Source organism: Eubalaena glacialis, chromosome 15 (genome assembly GCF_028564815.1).
Source record: "Eubalaena glacialis isolate mEubGla1 chromosome 15, mEubGla1.1.hap2.+ XY, whole genome shotgun sequence".
Lineage (NCBI taxonomy): Eukaryota > Metazoa > Chordata > Mammalia > Artiodactyla > Balaenidae > Eubalaena > Eubalaena glacialis.
The window spans coordinates 86860663-86878321 of NC_083730.1; the positions used below are offsets into that span (position 1 = coordinate 86860663).

General features: G+C 59.0%; 1 protein-coding gene across 7 annotated transcripts in view; it reads right to left on the reverse strand.

Annotated features, from left to right (window-relative positions):
* Positions 1 to 17659, reverse strand: part of PITPNM2 (phosphatidylinositol transfer protein membrane associated 2) — a 143187-nt gene that overhangs the window by 8813 nt on the left and 116715 nt on the right. For all 7 annotated transcript variants that reach the window (XR_009697428.1, XM_061170407.1, XM_061170411.1 and 4 more), the window contains 12 exons: positions 16830 to 16951; positions 14037 to 14264; positions 11418 to 11726; positions 9919 to 10014; positions 7953 to 8057; positions 7722 to 7792; positions 4171 to 4418; positions 3547 to 3736; positions 3289 to 3408; positions 2514 to 2719; positions 1813 to 1991; positions 291 to 461 (listed from right to left, as the gene is read on the reverse strand). Coding sequence is in view for 6 of the 7 variants with exons in the window: in XM_061170407.1 (XP_061026390.1) it covers positions 291 to 461; positions 1813 to 1991; positions 2514 to 2719; positions 3289 to 3408; positions 3547 to 3736; positions 4171 to 4418; positions 7722 to 7792; positions 7953 to 8057; positions 9919 to 10014; positions 11418 to 11726; positions 14037 to 14264; positions 16830 to 16951 (2045 nt within the window). In the remaining variant the exon portion in view is untranslated. The remainder of the gene's footprint in view (positions 1 to 290; positions 462 to 1812; positions 1992 to 2513; positions 2720 to 3288; positions 3409 to 3546; positions 3737 to 4170; positions 4419 to 7721; positions 7793 to 7952; positions 8058 to 9918; positions 10015 to 11417; positions 11727 to 14036; positions 14265 to 16829; positions 16952 to 17659) is intronic.

The window sequence follows — 17659 nt, forward strand, 5'->3', positions numbered from 1 at the left end:
GGTCCTCAGCTCTGCCTTGGCGGGGCGGTGGGGAGGGGAGCGAGGTGCCTAGCTGTGTGTGTGTGTTGGTGGGGGAGGGGGGAGGCCCTGGCCTGTGAGGCGGTCTCCCTCCTACCTCCCTGGAGTGGGTGGGGCTCATGCACCCACACCTACACCAGGTATCCCGCTTCCAAGGTGTTCAGTGCAGACCGCCCCTCCCCGCATGGCAGGGCCAGCCCCGGCCTGGGGCACCCAAGAAGAGGTGACAAGTCCCACCCTCCCCCAGGGCCGGGGGCCCATGGGGCTCTCACCCAGCAGCGTCGAGCAGCCGTCCCCCAGCGGGTAGCGCTGGTAGCGGGGGATGCTGAGAGGCGGCAGGGCGTGGAATCGCCGCTCCAGCAGCGGCTCCAGGCGCGAGGCCGACGGGTCGGCGGGGTGGAAGAGGTTGTAGACTTGCTGGCAGGCGGGCCGCAGCTGGAAAACTGGGGATTGGAGAGTGGGGGAGAGCCTGGAGCTAGCTCCGCCCTCAGGAGGCGGGGCCTAGAGCAGGCTGGGATTGGGTGGAGTGCGACGGGACGGGGTTGGGGATACAGAGAAACCCGAAAGCGTGTCTTTATCAATTTTGGGATTCTGTTTGGGCCACTGTCCCTTTATTAACCAAATTTGTTTTAATTGAAAAAGTTATAATGACGGTGGTTAAAAAAATTTCTTTTTAAGTACAGAACTATATATGATAAAAGACATATAACGGAGGGTTCCCTTTCTCCCCAGAGCCCCGGGGCTGGCGCCCCACCTGCAACTTTTGGGAGCCTCACGCGCATGCGCGGCCCGAGCCGGGTGGAGCCGTCCTCCGCGATTAGAAATGTCTCTAGGCTGTGTGATGGGGCTGTGCTTTCGAACATCTCATAGTTGATGGGAAGATCACGTGAATGTCATTATAAACTATCAGTAACATATATCCCACTTTAAAAAATACATACAAATAGGAACATAATCTATGCTTTTTTTTAACACAATAAATGGGAGTCTTTCGTATCAGCACTCTAGTTCCGCCCCATTCTTTTTAACTGCGGCGGGGTATTCCATTGTATGGCTGTGCCGCAATTGATTTAACCAGCCTGCATCCCGTTTAGGTTGGTTCTGGTTTTTCACCATTACAGATGACGTTGCCCTAACATCAGTGTCTCTGAGTCTGTGCACTCATACCGAAGCCACTGTTTACTTGCTCTTGGGCAAGTGTCTACGCCTGCCTCTCTGAGCCTCAGTTTCCCGTTGGGGCCCCTGCACAGCTCCTGTAGGATGGCAGGTCTCCCTGGACCGCACTCGTTGATCCCGGGGTCACTGGGCAGGGACCGCTGCTCTGACGGCCGCTTAGCCCACAGGTTCCGCCTCCCTGTGCGTGTAGCCATGAGGAGGAACCTGGAGCGGCGTGGCTGTGGTCCCTCTGGGGCTGGGAGGCCACCTGATCGAGGAGACTTTCGGGGTGCCTGGCTTCACATCTCTTCCTTATGGGAAGACCTTGGGCCTGGGCGACTGGGTCTGGCCCCATCTGATCCTGGGGCAGCCCCTTCTATCTCTGGACCTCAGCTCCCAGAGGTGCCTTGAAGATTAAACGAAACATTGTGTTGGGAAATGGGGCCAGAGACTGAGCTGCTGAAGCTGGAGCAAAGGAGAGCAATGGGCCCTTGGTGGGGGGGTGCAGAAAAGAGGAGGAAGGGGACTGGGATGTGGCCATGGCCTCATGACAGGGGTCCACTGAGACCTTCTGCCCAGCTCATGCCCGCCACCCCCCCCCCTCACCCCGCCTTACTCCTCCCCTGCAGGGACTCTCACCATCCAGGGAGGGGATGACGGTCTTCCTCAAGGCCAGGACCAGCCCCAGCGGGCACCCGAAGAGGAACAAGTCAGCGATCTCAAAGTCGAACTTGCCCACGGCCCCTGCGCCGTCCAGCATGGTGGAGCTGCTTGAGCGGCGGGAGCTGGGCTCATTCCTCAGCACGCTGGCGTGGAGGCTGCAGATGCGGGGGGACAAATGAGGTCACACCACGGCCCTTCTCGGGGCTGGCCTGTCCTTAGCCTCCTGAAAGAGGCTCCTCAGGGGTCATCAGGCCCAAACGAGGCTTGGCCCCTGTGTGGTCCTGTGAGTGCAGCTGTCCGGCACCTGCTGGGACACCTCCGGTGACAGCAGGTCCCAACCTCTCTAGGGAGCCCACTGCCTTTGGGACAGCCCTGACCGGGATCACGCCGCCCCTGGTCCGTTCTGCCCCCTGATTCTGCCATCCCCACTTCCAGCCCTGGTCAATCTGTTCCCTCTGACTCAAGATGGCCCAAGGCGTGTACAAGACCACAGCCATACCCAACAAGCACCTTCTCCTGGCTGAAGAGCTGTGGCCCAGTCTGGGGATCCCAGGACAAGGGCCGGGGGGCCTCCAGCACCCTCATGTTGGCCGTCGGCACGATCTGGTCCATGTCCTCACTTCTGAGCCATCCCTCAGAGTCTCCGTGCTCCCCTGGCGGGGGGCCTCACTACCCACCTGGACAGAAAGGCCTGGTGCTGCTGGATGGTGTCCAGCTCGTAGGTGGACGAGTCACTCCTCTTGCGGGGCAGCTGCTGTTTGGGGTCCTCAGCGCCGTTGCTTCGGGGGATGTCGATGTTGCTGCGGCTCAGGTGCCGGCTGCTCTCCAGGTTGCCGCCATGTGCCGCGTTGACCGTCGTGCCCGGGGACAGCAGGTCAGTGTCCTGGAACGGCCCCATGCAGGCTCACTGCCCGGTGGCCACTGGCCTGGCCCCCTCTTCAGTGTCCTGGAAGCCGTGTCTGCCCTCCTGACTCCAGGCCCACTGGCCACTGCTCAGCGGCCTCTCACCCAAGCCAGGGAGGGAAAAGCCCTGTCCCTCTGTGCCCCACGGTCCCCCCCAGCCTTCACGCCTGGCCTGCCCACGTGGGCCTTGCTGATCTCCCACTGATCCCGCTGCCTCGCCCGGCCTGCCAGGCCATTTGCTGCTCTGCAGCAGAGGGACCTTGGGTCCTCTCTCCTACTGGGAAGCTCCGAGGATCCACCCCCCAGGACCAGAGCCTGCTCCCCACGGTGCAGACCCTGCTTCACCGCCTGCTGAAGCTGCCGTGCTCCTAGGTTGAGCCGCGGCGCAGCTGTTCACCTGTCCCGTGCATCCACCCCCTGCCTTTGGGCACCTGCATTAGCAACCTCTGCCCTTCCCTTTTTCTGCAGGCCTCTGGGATGTTTGGAGCCAGAGGGTGACAGTCCCCATCCTGGAGGTCCCCTGCTCCGGGGGCTGGGGGAAGCTAGTACCTGCACACTGGCCACACTGCCCCGGCGGCTGCTGCTCTGACTCTCAGACACCGTCTGGTTGCTGCAGCATAAGGCATCGAACGCCAGGATGCCCCCGACGCAGTCCCCGATCAGGCAGACCTGGAGGGGGAGAGGCTCAGGGGCCTGAGAGCCCACCCTGCTTGCTGGAGGGCTGGCTGGGGAGAGCCCTGGCCTGGAGGACCAGGCCAGCCCACCCTGCAGGGTTTTTGTCTTCCCTTCCCCCACCCCACAACTCACCTGCCCGTTGAAGGTCACACCCTCCTGGGACTTGATGAAGTCCCCGTAGGCGAGGTTGGCCCGCTGAATCACTGTGGCAACGGCCTCCTGGTAGTGGGGCGAGGAGGTTGCCAGCAGGGGCAGGGCGGCCAAGGGGATGTGGTCCTGGCTGCTGGACAGACAGCCTTCGTCGTGGCTGTAGGGGCTGAGGCTGGGGGCGGGAGACCGGTCAGGAGAGAGCAGGTGGCCTCAGCTCAGCCCAGTGGGCCCCTCTTCCCTGTCCCGAGCATCAGAGCAGGAGCTGCCTGACACCCTGAGAGCCTCAGCCCTGACTTGGCAAACCTCGTGGGGATGCTTCCAGGCCAGGCATGGGGATCAGGGCCGGGGAGTAAGGCCAGTATGTCAGAGGCAGGTCAGCATCCCCACATTACAGATGCAGAAACTGAGGCTCAGCTCTGGGCCCCGGCCCCTCCAGGACTCTAGGCTCAGCCATCTGCGTAGGTTTTGCTGCCTCCCGGCAGAATAGGCTAGACAGCGGGTTTGGATGTCGGCACTGTGGTCCCAGTACTGCGGGGGGCGGGGTGGTGGTCCTCCTGACCCTCAGGGCCAGGGGAGGGGCAGGTGGCAGCGAGCCTGGGCACTCACTCGGAGACGAGGGCGAAGGCAGCGGAGCAGATGGGCGGGCAGGGCACCAGGCGGATGGCCAGGTGGCCCAGGGCGCTGGGGTAGTGCACACGCATGACGGTGTCGAACACGGTGGCGATGGTGTTGGTGTCGCCCTGCTTGGAGCCGGGGTCCCCGGCGCCCGTGTCCAGGATGGTGCCTCCGTGCAGCAGCAACAGCAGCACGTGGATCTTGGAGGGCGGCACGGCCAGCGGCGGGCTGACCTCGTCCTGCGCGGGCGGGTGGGTGGGGGGAGTGAACTCCCTGGGGACTCAGCTCCTGGCCGAAGCTTCTGTCCTGCTGGGGGGACGCTTGTGGCGACCCAGTCACTCCCTCTGAGACCCCATCTCAGTTCCTCTGCTCCGGGGCCTGGTGCCCCTTCCCCGGGGAGGCCCAGCTGCTTCTTCCCCTCCCCTCTGTGTCCAGCCCTGCTCCCTGCCGGCCTGACCGGGGCACAGAGGACACGGAGGGAGAGGGTCTCTTCCTTCCAAAGCACAACTCCACCTCCCATCTGCGGGCCCAGGCAGGGGCTTCTGGGCTTCCAGCCTTGGGGGGCAGGCAGAGGCTCAGCCCCGTGCGGGCCTTTGGGGCCTGCCTGCCCTCCGTGTGTCTGTGTCCAGACGTCGGTCTGTCACAGGCTCTCTCTCTCTTTTTTTAAAAATTTATTTTATTTTATTTATTTATTTTTGGCTGCGCTGGGTCTTTGTTGCTGTGCGCAGGCTTTTCTCTGGTTGCCGCGAGCGGGGGCTACGCACGCAGGCTTCGTTGCTCCGCGGCATGTGGGATCTTCCCGGACCAGGGCTCAAACCTGTGTCCCCTGCATTGGCAGGCGGATTCTTAACCACTGTGCCACCAGGGAAGCCTTCACAGGCTCTCTTAAGAGGGGCTGGGGGGGACTTCCCTGGCGGTCCAGTGGTTGAGAATCCGCTTTCCAATGCAGGGGATGCAGGTTCGATCCCTGGTTGGGGAACTAAGATCCCACATGCTGCGGGGCAACTAAGCCCGCGCCACAACTAGAGAGAAGCCTGTGCACCGCACCGAAGACCCAATGCAGCCAAAAAACAAAACAAACCAAACCAAAACAAAATAATTCTGAGGCAAGCAATTAAAGAAAAAAAAAAAAAAAAGAAAGAAAAAAGAAAAAGAGGGGCAGCGGGGGTCAGGGATTCAGATTCAGCTTGGCCGCTCAGCCAGCAGCTCTGAGCTCTCCCTCCATCTACATAGGCCCTCCCCTGCTGCCCCAGGCCCCTGGCCCCCAGGCCCTGCCATTCCCAGACTCTAAGACCAAGGTCCTCAAGAGCAGAGATGTCCCAGAGGTGGCAGAACCCCAGCATCTTAGAGTGGGGAGGGCAACGCAGGTGTGTCTATCTGAACCCCCCTCATTTGTGAGGAGTCATGCCCCCACTTCTTGCTGGTCAGCCCTGCTTATGAAGTCCAAGTGAGACTTGCACACATCCACCATGGGAATGGAACTGTTCTATCTAGAGACAAGGTGGCCCAGAGAGGCCAAGGGACTTGTCTAATATCACACAGCGTGTCAGTACCAAGCTGGACCGGAACCCAGAGCTCCTGCCACCAGCTCAGTGCTCTTCTGCTACCCCAGGCTGTAGCCCCATCCCCAGGGGCCTCTCCCCATCCCTGGCTTCTGGTGTGGGAGGCCAGGGCCAGGGCCCAAGAGAGCCACAGGTGAGTACTTGCTTTGCCCATATTATGTCAGGGGCTGAGGGGGGCGGGGAAGGGAGCTGAAGAGAGGGGCCTGTCCCTAAGGAACTCGGGAGCAGAACAAGGGGCTGAAGCCATCTGCAGGGTCCATGGGGGGTCAGCTGGCCCTGAACTGGGCCACCGGATGGCAGGAGGTGGGGCAGCAGCAGGACCCAAGTGTCAATACAGAGCCCAAGAGCGGGCTGGGCAGTGTGGGCACTGAACCCAGGGACTGGCGAGGCCACCGGGAATGGGTCGGGCTGGGCTGGGAGCCTCTGAGCAGCAGAGGGCTTTGGGCGGGAGGAAGGCTGGTGGGTGGTACCGGGCCTGGGGTGGAGGCAAGGCTGGGCTGCCTCAGTCCCCAAGAGGGGGCTGGTCATCGGCCGGTCGTGGGCCACAGGGCCTGGGCAGGAATGAACTCACGGCCCAAGGCAGGGTGGGGTCACTGGCTGCCCAGACCACAGGCCAGGACAGAAGCACCAGATGGTCCCAAGGACTGATCAACACAGCCAGGCGAGAGGCTTGTGGAAGGCACGTCTTACAGCACCCTCCCTGTCACCCAGACACGGCCCCTAGTCACCTGGGACGGGCAGGGCTGGGCAGTGCGGGGCTGAGAGAATCCTGCCTGTGCCTGGCTGCTGGGACCCAGCGCTGGAGGCTGGGGACTCTTCAGGGACCCAGGAGGCCGGTCCGAGATACAGCTTTCCTCCCATTCAAACTGCTTTCTACAGGGGCACACCCTGCCTGAGACTCAAACCCCAGTGGGAACAGAGCCATTGGGAGGCGGGGCCTGGGAGCCAGCTCTGGAGAGCCAGGGGTCCCCACCAGTGACTAGGTAAAGCCGTCCTCCTTCCTCGAGCCTGGGAGAAGAGCCTCCGGTTTGGGGACCGTTGCCAGCAAAGGGATCTGACTCTGGATGGCGGTGTCCAGAACCAGTGCTGGGTCCAAATGCACATCCCCAGGAAGATCCAGAGCCCGAGGCCCCTTCTGCCCCTCCTGGGGGGCCGTCAGAGCTGTGTGCGCCGAAGGCAAGGAGGGGGCTCCGTTTACTTTATCGCCATTAACCGGCAATTGGGAATCAATTCCCCTCATCCCAGGTACCCTTCTAGAAAAGCCTGCTTCGACCTCAGACCTCAAAGAGAACCCCAAGAGGAGGAGGGCGGTGCGGATGCACCCCCTCCCCGGTCCAAACTCCCCACGGGTCCTGAGTCCCCAGAGGTGCCGTCTCCACCTTGGGCAGCTAGAGGCCAGAGCAATGAGGTGACCACAGCGTGTGACAGCCCCACTCTGCCCCGGCTCCTGCCCCAGTGCAAACAGCTCTGACCGCCCACAGGTGGAGGAGGAGAAGGGGCGTGAGCTCCATGCAAAGAACCCCCGAAGCGGACATAAGCGCTCTACCAAGACAGCTTTATTGGACACTGAGAGCTTTTCCCACCCCCGGCGGGGCGGCCACAGCCGGCCACATCACTTCTGCCTAGATGACTTTCGCTTCCTCCCCTTCTATCTTTTTTCCTTCAGGGACTTCAGACAAGCTGAGCACAAGGTAAAGACCTTATTTTTGATCTGGAATTTACAAGTTTCTCATTTTGCTTTCCAAGGGTGGAGCGGGGTCAAGGCCTTCCTCGGGGGAGCTGTCTGCAGTCCCTACTGGTTCTCAGGGACATCAGAGGGGGCGGGCCCCAGGCCTCTCTCCAGTGGTGCCCAGGCCAGTGTGGACATGATGCTGTGGGAGCCAAGTTCTGCCTCCATGGTCTCCCCCGCGGGACTGGTCCTTTACGCCCTGCCCCTGCCCCCTCCGCTGCAGCCCTGGCCCTCTCCACCTCGGCACCCACCTCGATGATGTTCAGCTGCTCCACACTGGAGGCCACCCTGAACTCGGGGGCGCTCTGGCGGTACAGACCGTCTGCAACACAGAAGCAGTGGGTGGGTGTGAGCAAAGGGGCAGGCCCAGCGGACAGAGGCTGTGACCATGACAAGCAGGGCCCGAGGTGTCCCCCCAACCCTCCTGGGTGCTTGGGTGCTCCTCCCTAGGAGGCTGTAACCTGCAGCCCCCCGCTGGTTACCCTGTGTGTCCTCTGGCTCAGGGCTTTCGATTTTGTCCATGAGGTCATTGGAGTTCCACTTGGTGATGTCCTTGGGGAACATTTCCTCTGAATCGGACAGGTCCTCTGGGGAGGAGAGAGAGGGGCTTCAGCACCCCGATCAAGGGCAGGGAGTCAGGGGAGGGGGGGCGCTGGGAGGCCTAAGAGTGGCCGCTCTGGGGGCTCCCATGCTTCTCTGGCCCGTGTGGCCCTCCCCACTTGGTTCTATGCTCTCCCTTCCTTAACAGGACGGACACATGGCCACATACTCACGGGGCTTCTGCCTGATGTTTTTCAAAAAATTGTGGTAAGTTTCACTTAACATAAAATTCACCATTTTAACCATTTTCAAGTAGCATTTAGTCCATTCACAATGCTGTGCAACCATGAGCTCTATCTGGTTCCAGAACTTCTCCATCTCCCCCGATGGAAACCTGTCCCCATTAGCAGTCATGCCTCATCCCCCGCCTCTCCCAGACCCTGGCAACCACCGGTTGACTTTCTGTCCTTATGGATTTGCCTGTTCGGGACATTTCCCATACATGGGATCATACAGTATGTGGTCTTTTGTGTCTGGCTTCTTCTACTTCCCATGGTGTTTCTAAGTTTCAACCACGTGTCAGTGCCTCATCCCTTTTCATGCCCGAGTCGTATTCCATCGTAGGGATGGACCACATCTTGTTTCTCCATGATGTTCCTGACTTTTCAATGTCCACAAAACTACAGCTTAGTGAGAAGTGCTGCTATGAACAGTTCCATCCATGACTCTTTTTTTCTGCTTTTCTGAGAACTTCCACCCATGACTGCTGGGTAGGAAGCAGCTGTCTGGACTCTGGCATGGCTGGTCCCTCCTCTGTGGGTCACTGGGACAGTTTCCCCAGGACACTGTGGCTCTGGCATCTCCTGCTCTGCTGTCTCTTCTCTTTTCCAGCTTTTTCTAAAGTTTCTACATTAGATGTGTCTTTTCCTCATATCAGGGACACAGAGCCAGGAGGGGCTCAGCCTCTTGGCCTGGCTGGAGGGGAGTGGGAGTACGGGATGCCCCAAACACCCTCTCTACCCTCAGGGAGGCCCCAGGTGCAGAGGCCAGCTCCGGAACCACCTGCCTTCTGTTCCAGGTCCCCACCCCAGGGCCATACCTGCCTCTGCCCTGCTGTGTGCCTGTGGGCACGTCCCTGTCCCTTTCTGAGTCTGTCCTGCCTTATAAACTGCAAACTTGTCTCCCTGTACCTGCCTGCCGGCCCCTCTTACTTCCACAAGAGGAAAGGCAAAGGTACGAAGCAAGGATGTTTGGTATGTGCATCTTCCCAGCACAGGTGGGTGATTTATCCGGCTGTTTGCTTGCTGTGCTTATTCTGGGATTCGTGGGGAAATGGGCACTTCATGTATTTTCTACTTGTTTGTATTTTCTAAGGTTTCTACATTAGACGTGTGTTAATTTAATCATGAAAAGACAGTAATTACAAAAATTAGAAGATTAGAAAAAGTTATGCTTTTGTAAAGCTTCGTAGGGAATTATTATTATTATTATTATTTTGGCCACACCGCATGGCTTGCGGGATCTTAGTTCCCTGACCAGGGATTGAACCCGGGCCACGGCAGTGAAAGCACCGAGTCCTAATCCCTGGACGGCCAGGGAATTCCCTTCGGGAATTAAATTCACGTATGGAAAAAATGTCACCGTCTGATTGTAAATCCATTTTGGGGGGTTTGAGAGAACAGTCCCCACCTGCCAGACCCCATGCACATTCTGATACCAGGTTAGGGTGAGTGTGAGACCCCAGACTCCTGGTGACTTCATCTCATCCTGCCCCTGCCCCCACGTGCTGCTGTTCACCCAGAACTTTTCACAGGTAATCCCCACCTTGACTTGCATCCCCTGCAGCTCTTTCAGACCCCCCCCCTCCCCCTCTTGGGAAGGCCCATGTGCTCCAGGTTGCCCGCCTACCGTGAGCATCAAAGAACTCATCATCCGAGCTCTCGTCTGAGTCCCGGGCGATACTCTGCATCCTCCACTCCGAGATGCTGTGGCGGGAAGGACTCGCTGGAAGGCAAAACCTCAGACTGACCGACCACCCAGCAGCGCTGGGATGAGCAGGCAGAGGCAGGCAGGTGCGATGATGCTGGAGTAGGGCCAGGAGGGCTCAGAAGGGGATGAAAGGGGCTTCCCTGGTGGCGCAGTGGTTGAGAATCTGCCTGCCAATGCAGGGGACACGGGTTCGAGCCCTGGTCTGGGAGGATCCCACATGCTGTGGAGCAACTGGGCCCGTGAGCCATAATTACTGAGCCTGCGCGTCTGGAGCCTGTGCTCCGCAATAAGAGAGGCCACGATAGTGAGAGGCCCGCGCACTGCGATGAAGAGTGGCCCCCGCTTGCCACAACTAGAGAAAGCCCTCGCACAGAAACGAAGACCCAACATAGCCATAAATAAATTAATTTAAAAAAAAAAGAAGGGGATGAAATGGAGAAATGAGGGCGGGGCGGCTCTGACTTATCTCCCAGCCCACCTGGCACAATGCAGTCCTGTCCCGGGAGGACGTGGATGGGGGAGGGTATCAGGTATGAGGCCAGGACGTGCAGTCACCCAGGCTTGGGTCCGCTCCTGTGCCCTTGACCTGATCTGCTCAGGAGCGAGGCCCCCTCCCTTTTTTTTGCCGCACCACTGCGTGGCATGCGGGATCTTAGTTCCCCGACCAGGGATTGAACCCGGGCCCTGGCAGTGGACCGCCAGGGAAATTCCAGGAGCGAGCCCCTTCAACTCTGCCACAGCGGGGCCGACAGACAGGGATGCCCGGCAGGGGCAGGAAGTGAGATTAAAGGTATCGATGCGTGTGTTTCCATGGATCCCTTCAGCACAGCACAAGCCTGGTGTGGGAAAAGCTGGATTTGCGGGAGGGGGGGGGGACTCCTGGCATTTTATACAAAATACCCCGAGTTTCCCCAATAACCACCGCACTTTCAAGTAAGTTCCAGAGAAAGGCCTTTCTGAGTATCTGAAGTCTTTCAGGTTCCTTTGGCCTGGCTGCTCCCTCAGGCGCAGAAGCCTCTCCTGGGTGTGCTGGGTGCAGCCCACCTAGACCCCCCCAACCCGCCTTGAAACCCTGGCTCCTCAGAGCTGCAGCCGGCTGGGTCCCAGGAGGGGTTGGGAGTGGGGATCCCACGTGGCCAGCCTGCCTGTCTCAGGCGGGCTGTGTGGGTGAGTCTGGGTGGGTGAGTCTGGGGGAACCTGCCAGGGTTGGGGCAATGCCCTGGGCTTCACTCGGAGGCGGAGGCTACAAGGAGGTGACTAGTTCGGAGTCCCTACAGGTGTGGCCCGCAGGTCCGAAAGCAAGAGTCCACCTTCAGAGTTAGAACTCCCCGGCAGAGGCACGGGGCTGCCCTGGCAGGGGCAGTCGTCGGGGTGGACGAGTAGAGGGCAGGGACACCGCGGGGACAGAGTGCGCTCACCTCCCCGCTTGGACGACCGGGACGACTTGGAGGACGTGGACCACTGCTTCTTCAGGCCCCTGCCCACCAGGGGCTCCCCACCGCTGCTGCTGGGCTGGGGGGGCTCCCTGGGAGCCTGGTCCTGGGTGGCCTCGTCCTTGGCCAGCTCCGCGGCCCCCTTGTCGTCCTCATTGAACTGGGCCATCTTGCGGGACAGCATGAGCTGCGCCTCCTTCTCCAGCTCCCGGATGTTGTCCATGTTCAGCCCGTACCACTCGTCCTGCCAGCACCAGGCCTGCCGGTGGGCCCTCACCATCACCTTCCGCAGGCCTGGCGGGGAGGGAGAGAGAGAGAGACGCCCGTGTTACAGCCCCCCGGGGACTCCTAGGCTGGGAGGTGCCCCACGTTGCAGGACAGGCTCTGCCCCTCACCCACTGCGTGGCCTCCAGCAAACCACCGCCCTCGTGCCCGTTTCCCCATGTGTAAAGGAGGGGTCCGGCTCATAGATGGCTTCACAAGCTCACAGTGGCTCTGTAACTGGGGTACTGGGGCTTCCCAAGGTACTGTGTCTGCTCAGAAGCCATGCTGAGTTTTGCGGGGGTGGGGGGGGAATTCCTGCCTTGTGGGGAGCTGGAGGAGGACTTCCTGAGTGTTTCCTATCTCAGAGTCAAGGACACTTCTCTTGTCGAATTTCCCACGGGAAAGTCAACCTCAAGTTCGAAGCACGTTGGTCTTTTCTTTTTTAAACAGAATATATACACATACAATATAAAATAAGATATAAAATACAATAAAGTACGATATATAGGAATATATCATATATAGAAAATAAGATAGAAAATAAGATACTTTTAAGGTATAAAGAATAGAAGAACCACAGGGACAGGAAGCAGATGGGGGCCGCCTTGGGCGGGGATGACAGTGGGGGTGATTGTGAAAGACTCTGGGGGCATGGAATGTTCTAGAACTGTGTGCACTACTCTGCAAACACACTCAAGCTTACGGAACTCAAACTTCTCTTACAACAGATGCAAAATCAGGCCTCAATAGGCTGCTTAAAAAACATTAAGAAGAAATAAAGCATTTCCCCCCGCCCCGCCCCCCCCCCCCCCACCACACCACCCATCGAGGGAGCAGACGTGACCAGTAACACGGAGCCCACGGTCGCCTTCCCAGACGCATCTTCCTCCCGCCCTGAAAGGGTCCATCCTGAATTTTGTGTTTATCACTTGCTTTTCTTTCCGTGTTTTTCTATACAATATGTTGGGTTGGCCTACATGTTGTTGACATTTACATGTATGTGTCACGCTGCATGTATTTTTCTGCCACTTGCCTTTTTCGGGTGAGTTGCCGGTTTGTTGCTGTATGGTATTTATTTGCTTGAAATACCACATTTTATTTATTCTCTCTCCTGCCAGTGGGCCTTTGGCTCACTTTCATTGTTTGTCCGTTTTGCTTTTACAATCCTGCTGCTCTGAACATTCCAGAACGTGCATTTGACTTTCTCCAGGGGGGCAAACCCGGGAGGGTCATCACTGAGTCTTCCTCCCGCTTTCCTAGAGAAAGCTGAGCGGCTTCCCAGGTGGTCCAGCCCTTCCTTGTTCCCAGGCTGGTCTCTGGCGACCCCTCCTCCGGGCTCACCTCCTGATTCCCACTTGCAGCCTCGCTCAGGCCACTTGGCCTCCCCAGCCGTCCTTTCTACATCCCTTCATTCCCAAAAGCCTGCCTGGGAGAAACTCCCTCTCACCCCTGCTCCTAGGAGGGTGCCCCCAAGCCCCGGGCCGTGGCCTCAGGCACGCTACCCTCAGGGTCAGCCAGCACCCACGCTGGACAGACCGTCTGATGAGATGTGACGTGCAGACGAGGACGGCTGGGACGGGAGATCTGGGTTCAGACCCAGGGCTGGCCCTGGGCTTCCTCCACTGCAAATGGGGGTTGGAGAGGGTGACAGTGGCCACCCTGCAGGGCCATGGAGAGCTGATGTGACACCTGTGAAGTATACCATCAGTGCTGTGACTCTGCTCATGGCTACACAGTCACCCTTGCTCTTGGAGTGAGCAGGTGTCTGCCCAGGTGCCGCTCCTGGATCATGAGCCTCGGGGCTAAAACCAGGCCCTGGGCACTGACCTCTGCCCTGACTGGGGGGCAGGGAGGAGCCTGGGTCAGCACTAGCTCCTTCTAGAACCCCTGGGCATCTGTTGTCCTGTTCCCTGGGCACCCGCTCTGGGCCAGGCGGGTGTGGGTGTGGGACAGGAGGATGTCCAAGACGCTCTCCCCTGGGACTTCCAGCCCAAAGCGGGCGGCAGCACCGGGGCAGGGCCTGGGGTCTGGCCTTGGGGTGCCGAGAGGTGCTGTGAGCAGCAGGGGGGCAGTCCCCTGGGGCTGCTCCCCCATGGTGGGTGGGCATCACATGTTACAAATACCAGCCAGTCCGGAGTGTCTGGGGCAGGCATACACTGCCTGTCATCTGTAGGTGCTTGGCAAGTGTTTATATGGTCAAGGTAAACCAGGTGGGTGGCTGCATGTGGGCCTTGGGGGTCGCCTGTCCAGAGTAAGACAGAAACGTGGAGTCCCGGGCAGATGCAGAGAGAGAGGGCGGGCAGACAGGGGGACACAGCCGGAGAGGCTGGGCGCGCTCACCCGTGTCGTGGATGAACCTCTCGATCTTGGACTGCATGCCCCAGTAGCGGAACTCCACCTTGCAGAGCTTGTAGGCGCACATTATGGGGAAGACCTGCTGCTTGTACTCCTCGATCCAGTTCTCGGACAGGGGCCCCCGCTGGGTCTTGGTCGAGTGGAACAGCTTGGGGTCCTCTTCCGTCTTATACTCGTTGGGGGGCACGGGGTCCTTGACGATGTCGATGAAATCTACGGGGAGACCCCGTGAGTGACCACTTCTGCCCCAACCTCCACCCCACTCCTCCCCATGCAGTCTCCTCGCCATGTCCCTGCCACCCCCCAAATCCTCGTAGGGCCGCAGGCCTCGAGGTGCCACGGGGCCCGACGTGGGGGTGAGGATGTTGTTCTGGCCCACCCCGACCCTGAGCTCCCCCGCCCTCAGGACTTGTGGCTTTCCTTGTTGCCTTTTCAGATCATTTCAGCAACCCCCCTGTTTTGGGCACACTTGCCAAAGTGGATAAATAAACTGATGAGCTGGAAAAGCATGGGCGAGATGAGGATGGAGGCTGTGGGATGGGGCGGGGGCGAGTAAAAGAGTAAAGCTTCCCAGAAAAGCTGGTGTTTCAGCTACAGGAGCAGAACTGTGAGGCCGAGAACGTCCCAGAATGTGACACTTAACCAGGAGGTGGGGGAGTTTGGGGAACCACCAGGGTGTCCGCGTGGGTGGAGGTGATGGGGATGCAGCTGGACACATCCGCCATCTCTCGCCAGGCTTTGTGCCCGGCCGGCACCCTGAGGGGAAGTGGCCCTACAGATGCGCTTTAAGGCGGCTGGCCTGCTAGGAAGCCCCTCCCAGACAGATCAGCAGGGAAGAGTCCGGAAACCACGTCTGACGGGCCCGAGAGGGTCCAGGATGTGCCTGAGAGTGGGCAGCAGATGCCACGGGGCTGGGCGCTTGGGAAAGGGGGCTGGTGGGACCTGGGTGAGGGGGTGAGACACTGACTCTGGGAAGGACCACCTCTTGTCACTCGGCTCCTCCCCCAAGTCAAAACCATCCTGCTGGGCTGGCTCCCGAGGTGTGCATGTGGTAGACGGGGCTGCGTGCACACTTGCTGAGGAGGAACCCAGGACAGGGTCTGTAGCTCAGAGAGCCCTTCTTTCAGATGTGTGGGGACGACGGCACTTGGGGGGGCTCTGCCCCGACTGGGCCCTGGCTGTCTCGTCTCCCTGGCTTGCTGGCACCGAGTCTGGGCTGTGGTTTACAGATGCAGACGTTGGCCCCGCCGAAACTGGTGATGGGTCAGAAGCGGCCCGAGGGCAGCAGGATGTGGGGAGGGTTGCACATCCTTCCTGGAGCAGGCCACGTGCCCAGCCCGCTCAGGCAGGCAGAGGCCGCTAAGGGGAGGGCTGGGACCTAGGAACCATGGCAGGAGGCCTTCGGGGGGAGCCTGCAGCTGGCCGGACAAGAGCTGCCAGAGGGCCTGCATCATGCTGGGCCCTTCCTTCCTGTTATGGGTAGAATGTGTTCCCTCCTAAACTCATTCGTTGGAGTTCTGGCCCCCAGGGCCTCAGAATGTGACCTTATTTGGAGACAGGGTCTTTAAAGAAGTAATCTAATTAAAGTGAGGTCATTAGGGTGCACCTAATCCAATATAACTAGAGTGCTTATAAAAAGGAGAAATTTGGCTCAATTAAAAAAAAAAACACCTGAAACTAACACAGCATTGTAAATCAACTATACTTCAATTAAAAAAAAAAAAAAAAAAGGAGAAATTCGAATACGGACATGCATGCAGAGAGAACACCATGTAAAGATGAAGGCAGAGATTGAGGTGATGCGTCTACAAGCCGAGGAACGCCAAAGATTGCCAGCAGCCACCAGAAGCTAGGGGAGAGGCCCAAACCAATTCTCCCTCAGGGACCCCAGAAGGAACCAACCCTGCTGACACCCTGACCTTGACTTCTGACCTCCAAAGCTGTGAGACAAAAAGTATCTGTTGTTTTAAGTCCCTTAGTCTGTGGTACTTCGTTCTGGTAGCCCTAGGAAGCTAAGGTATCTCCCAAAGCCCACTGGGGCCTAAAAACTCCGGCAGGAGGGAGGAGTCTCAGGGGATTGCCCTCCAGGCCTCTGAGGCTGCCTGGGAGTTCGTCAACACCCCTCCAACACCAGCCATGCACCCATCTGGGAACCACAATGGCTTGTTCCTACGGGCTTGGGGCCTGTTGAGGTGCGGCTGGCCCACAGATGTGTTTTGTTTGGCTGGCATATTTACAAAGATTTTTAATTAGTTGTCAACATTTAGGAATAGGGAAGATTTCACATGAAAACCCTGATTTCTGGCCTCGCTTGAAAAAGAAGATTTAACAAATGGGGCCTGTTTCCCACATGGCATAGTCAGCTAGAGGGGAGTAGAGCAGAGGCCACCCACCATCAAGGGGACACAGGCCCTACCCGGCCTGCTGCACTCACGCATGGCTGTCAGCCTGATGTGGCCCCCAAGCACACGCATGCATTTCTGGGGATGGGGACACTTTGAAGGGATGAAGGGAAGGGGCTTGAGTGGGAAACACACGTAGCCTTAGTGGGCACATCAGGGAAATGGGGCCGAGGAGACCCATCCTTCCTTGCCCCCCACCTCCGACCAGGCTTGCTTGGACTCTATCCTCCCCACCCAGGACAGGGGCTGGTCCGCAGCCTGCCAGGCCTGAAGACCAGGGGCAGATGCAAGGGGCCCACGGGCGGGGACACCGGGAACTGAGCCCTGCTGGGCTCCTGCCCTTCCCGGAGTTGGGAGCGTCAGGGTAGACGGTTACCAATCGTCAGCTGGTTCTTTTCCACAGGAGACAGGCTGAACACATTGGGGTTTTCTCCAGCATCAGTTTTATAAAAGGTTTCGATGTCAATGGAGAATTTCTCCACAAAAGGGCAAGTGAACCTGTGGGGGAAGTACAGTAGCCATCAGGACTCGAGCTTAGAGGTGTAGGCGTGGGTGGCTGGCGGGAGGACGAGGGCTGGAGTGGTGGCCAAGACTCGTCTGTCCTGTCCCCCTCCTGGACCTTCACCTCGTCCCAGGAAGAGCCAAGTCCAGGTTGGGGGGAGGGATGGGTTTAGGGGGAAGAGGGAGTCGTTCCAGGAAGCTGCCGGCAGCCCTGGGTCCCCGTGTGTGAGGCGTGGTGTGGACTCAGGCACAGCTAAGGTGGCGCACTGCTGAGCCGGCTGAATCTGGACCAGCGCTTCGTGTGACATGCCACCCTGCACCCCGTCCCCTAAGAAACCAGGTGTGGCAACAGGGAAACAGCCCCTCTCTCTTTTTTTTTTTTTTAATTTATTTTTATTTATTTATGCCTGTGTTGGGTCTTCGTTTCTGTGCGAGGGCTTTCTCTAGTTGTGGCAAGCGGGGGCCACTCTTCATCGCGGTGCGCGGGCCTCTCACTATCGTGGCCTCTCTTGTTGCGGAGCACAGGCTCCAGACGTGCAGGCTCAGTAGTTGTGGCTCACGGGCCCAGCTGCTCCGCGGCATGTGGGATCTTCCCGGACCAGGGCTCGAACCCGTGTCCCCTGCATTGGCAGGCGGACTCTCAACCACTGCGCCACCAGGGAAGCCCCCAATGCCCCTCTCTCGACTGGAGATGAGCTCAGAGGA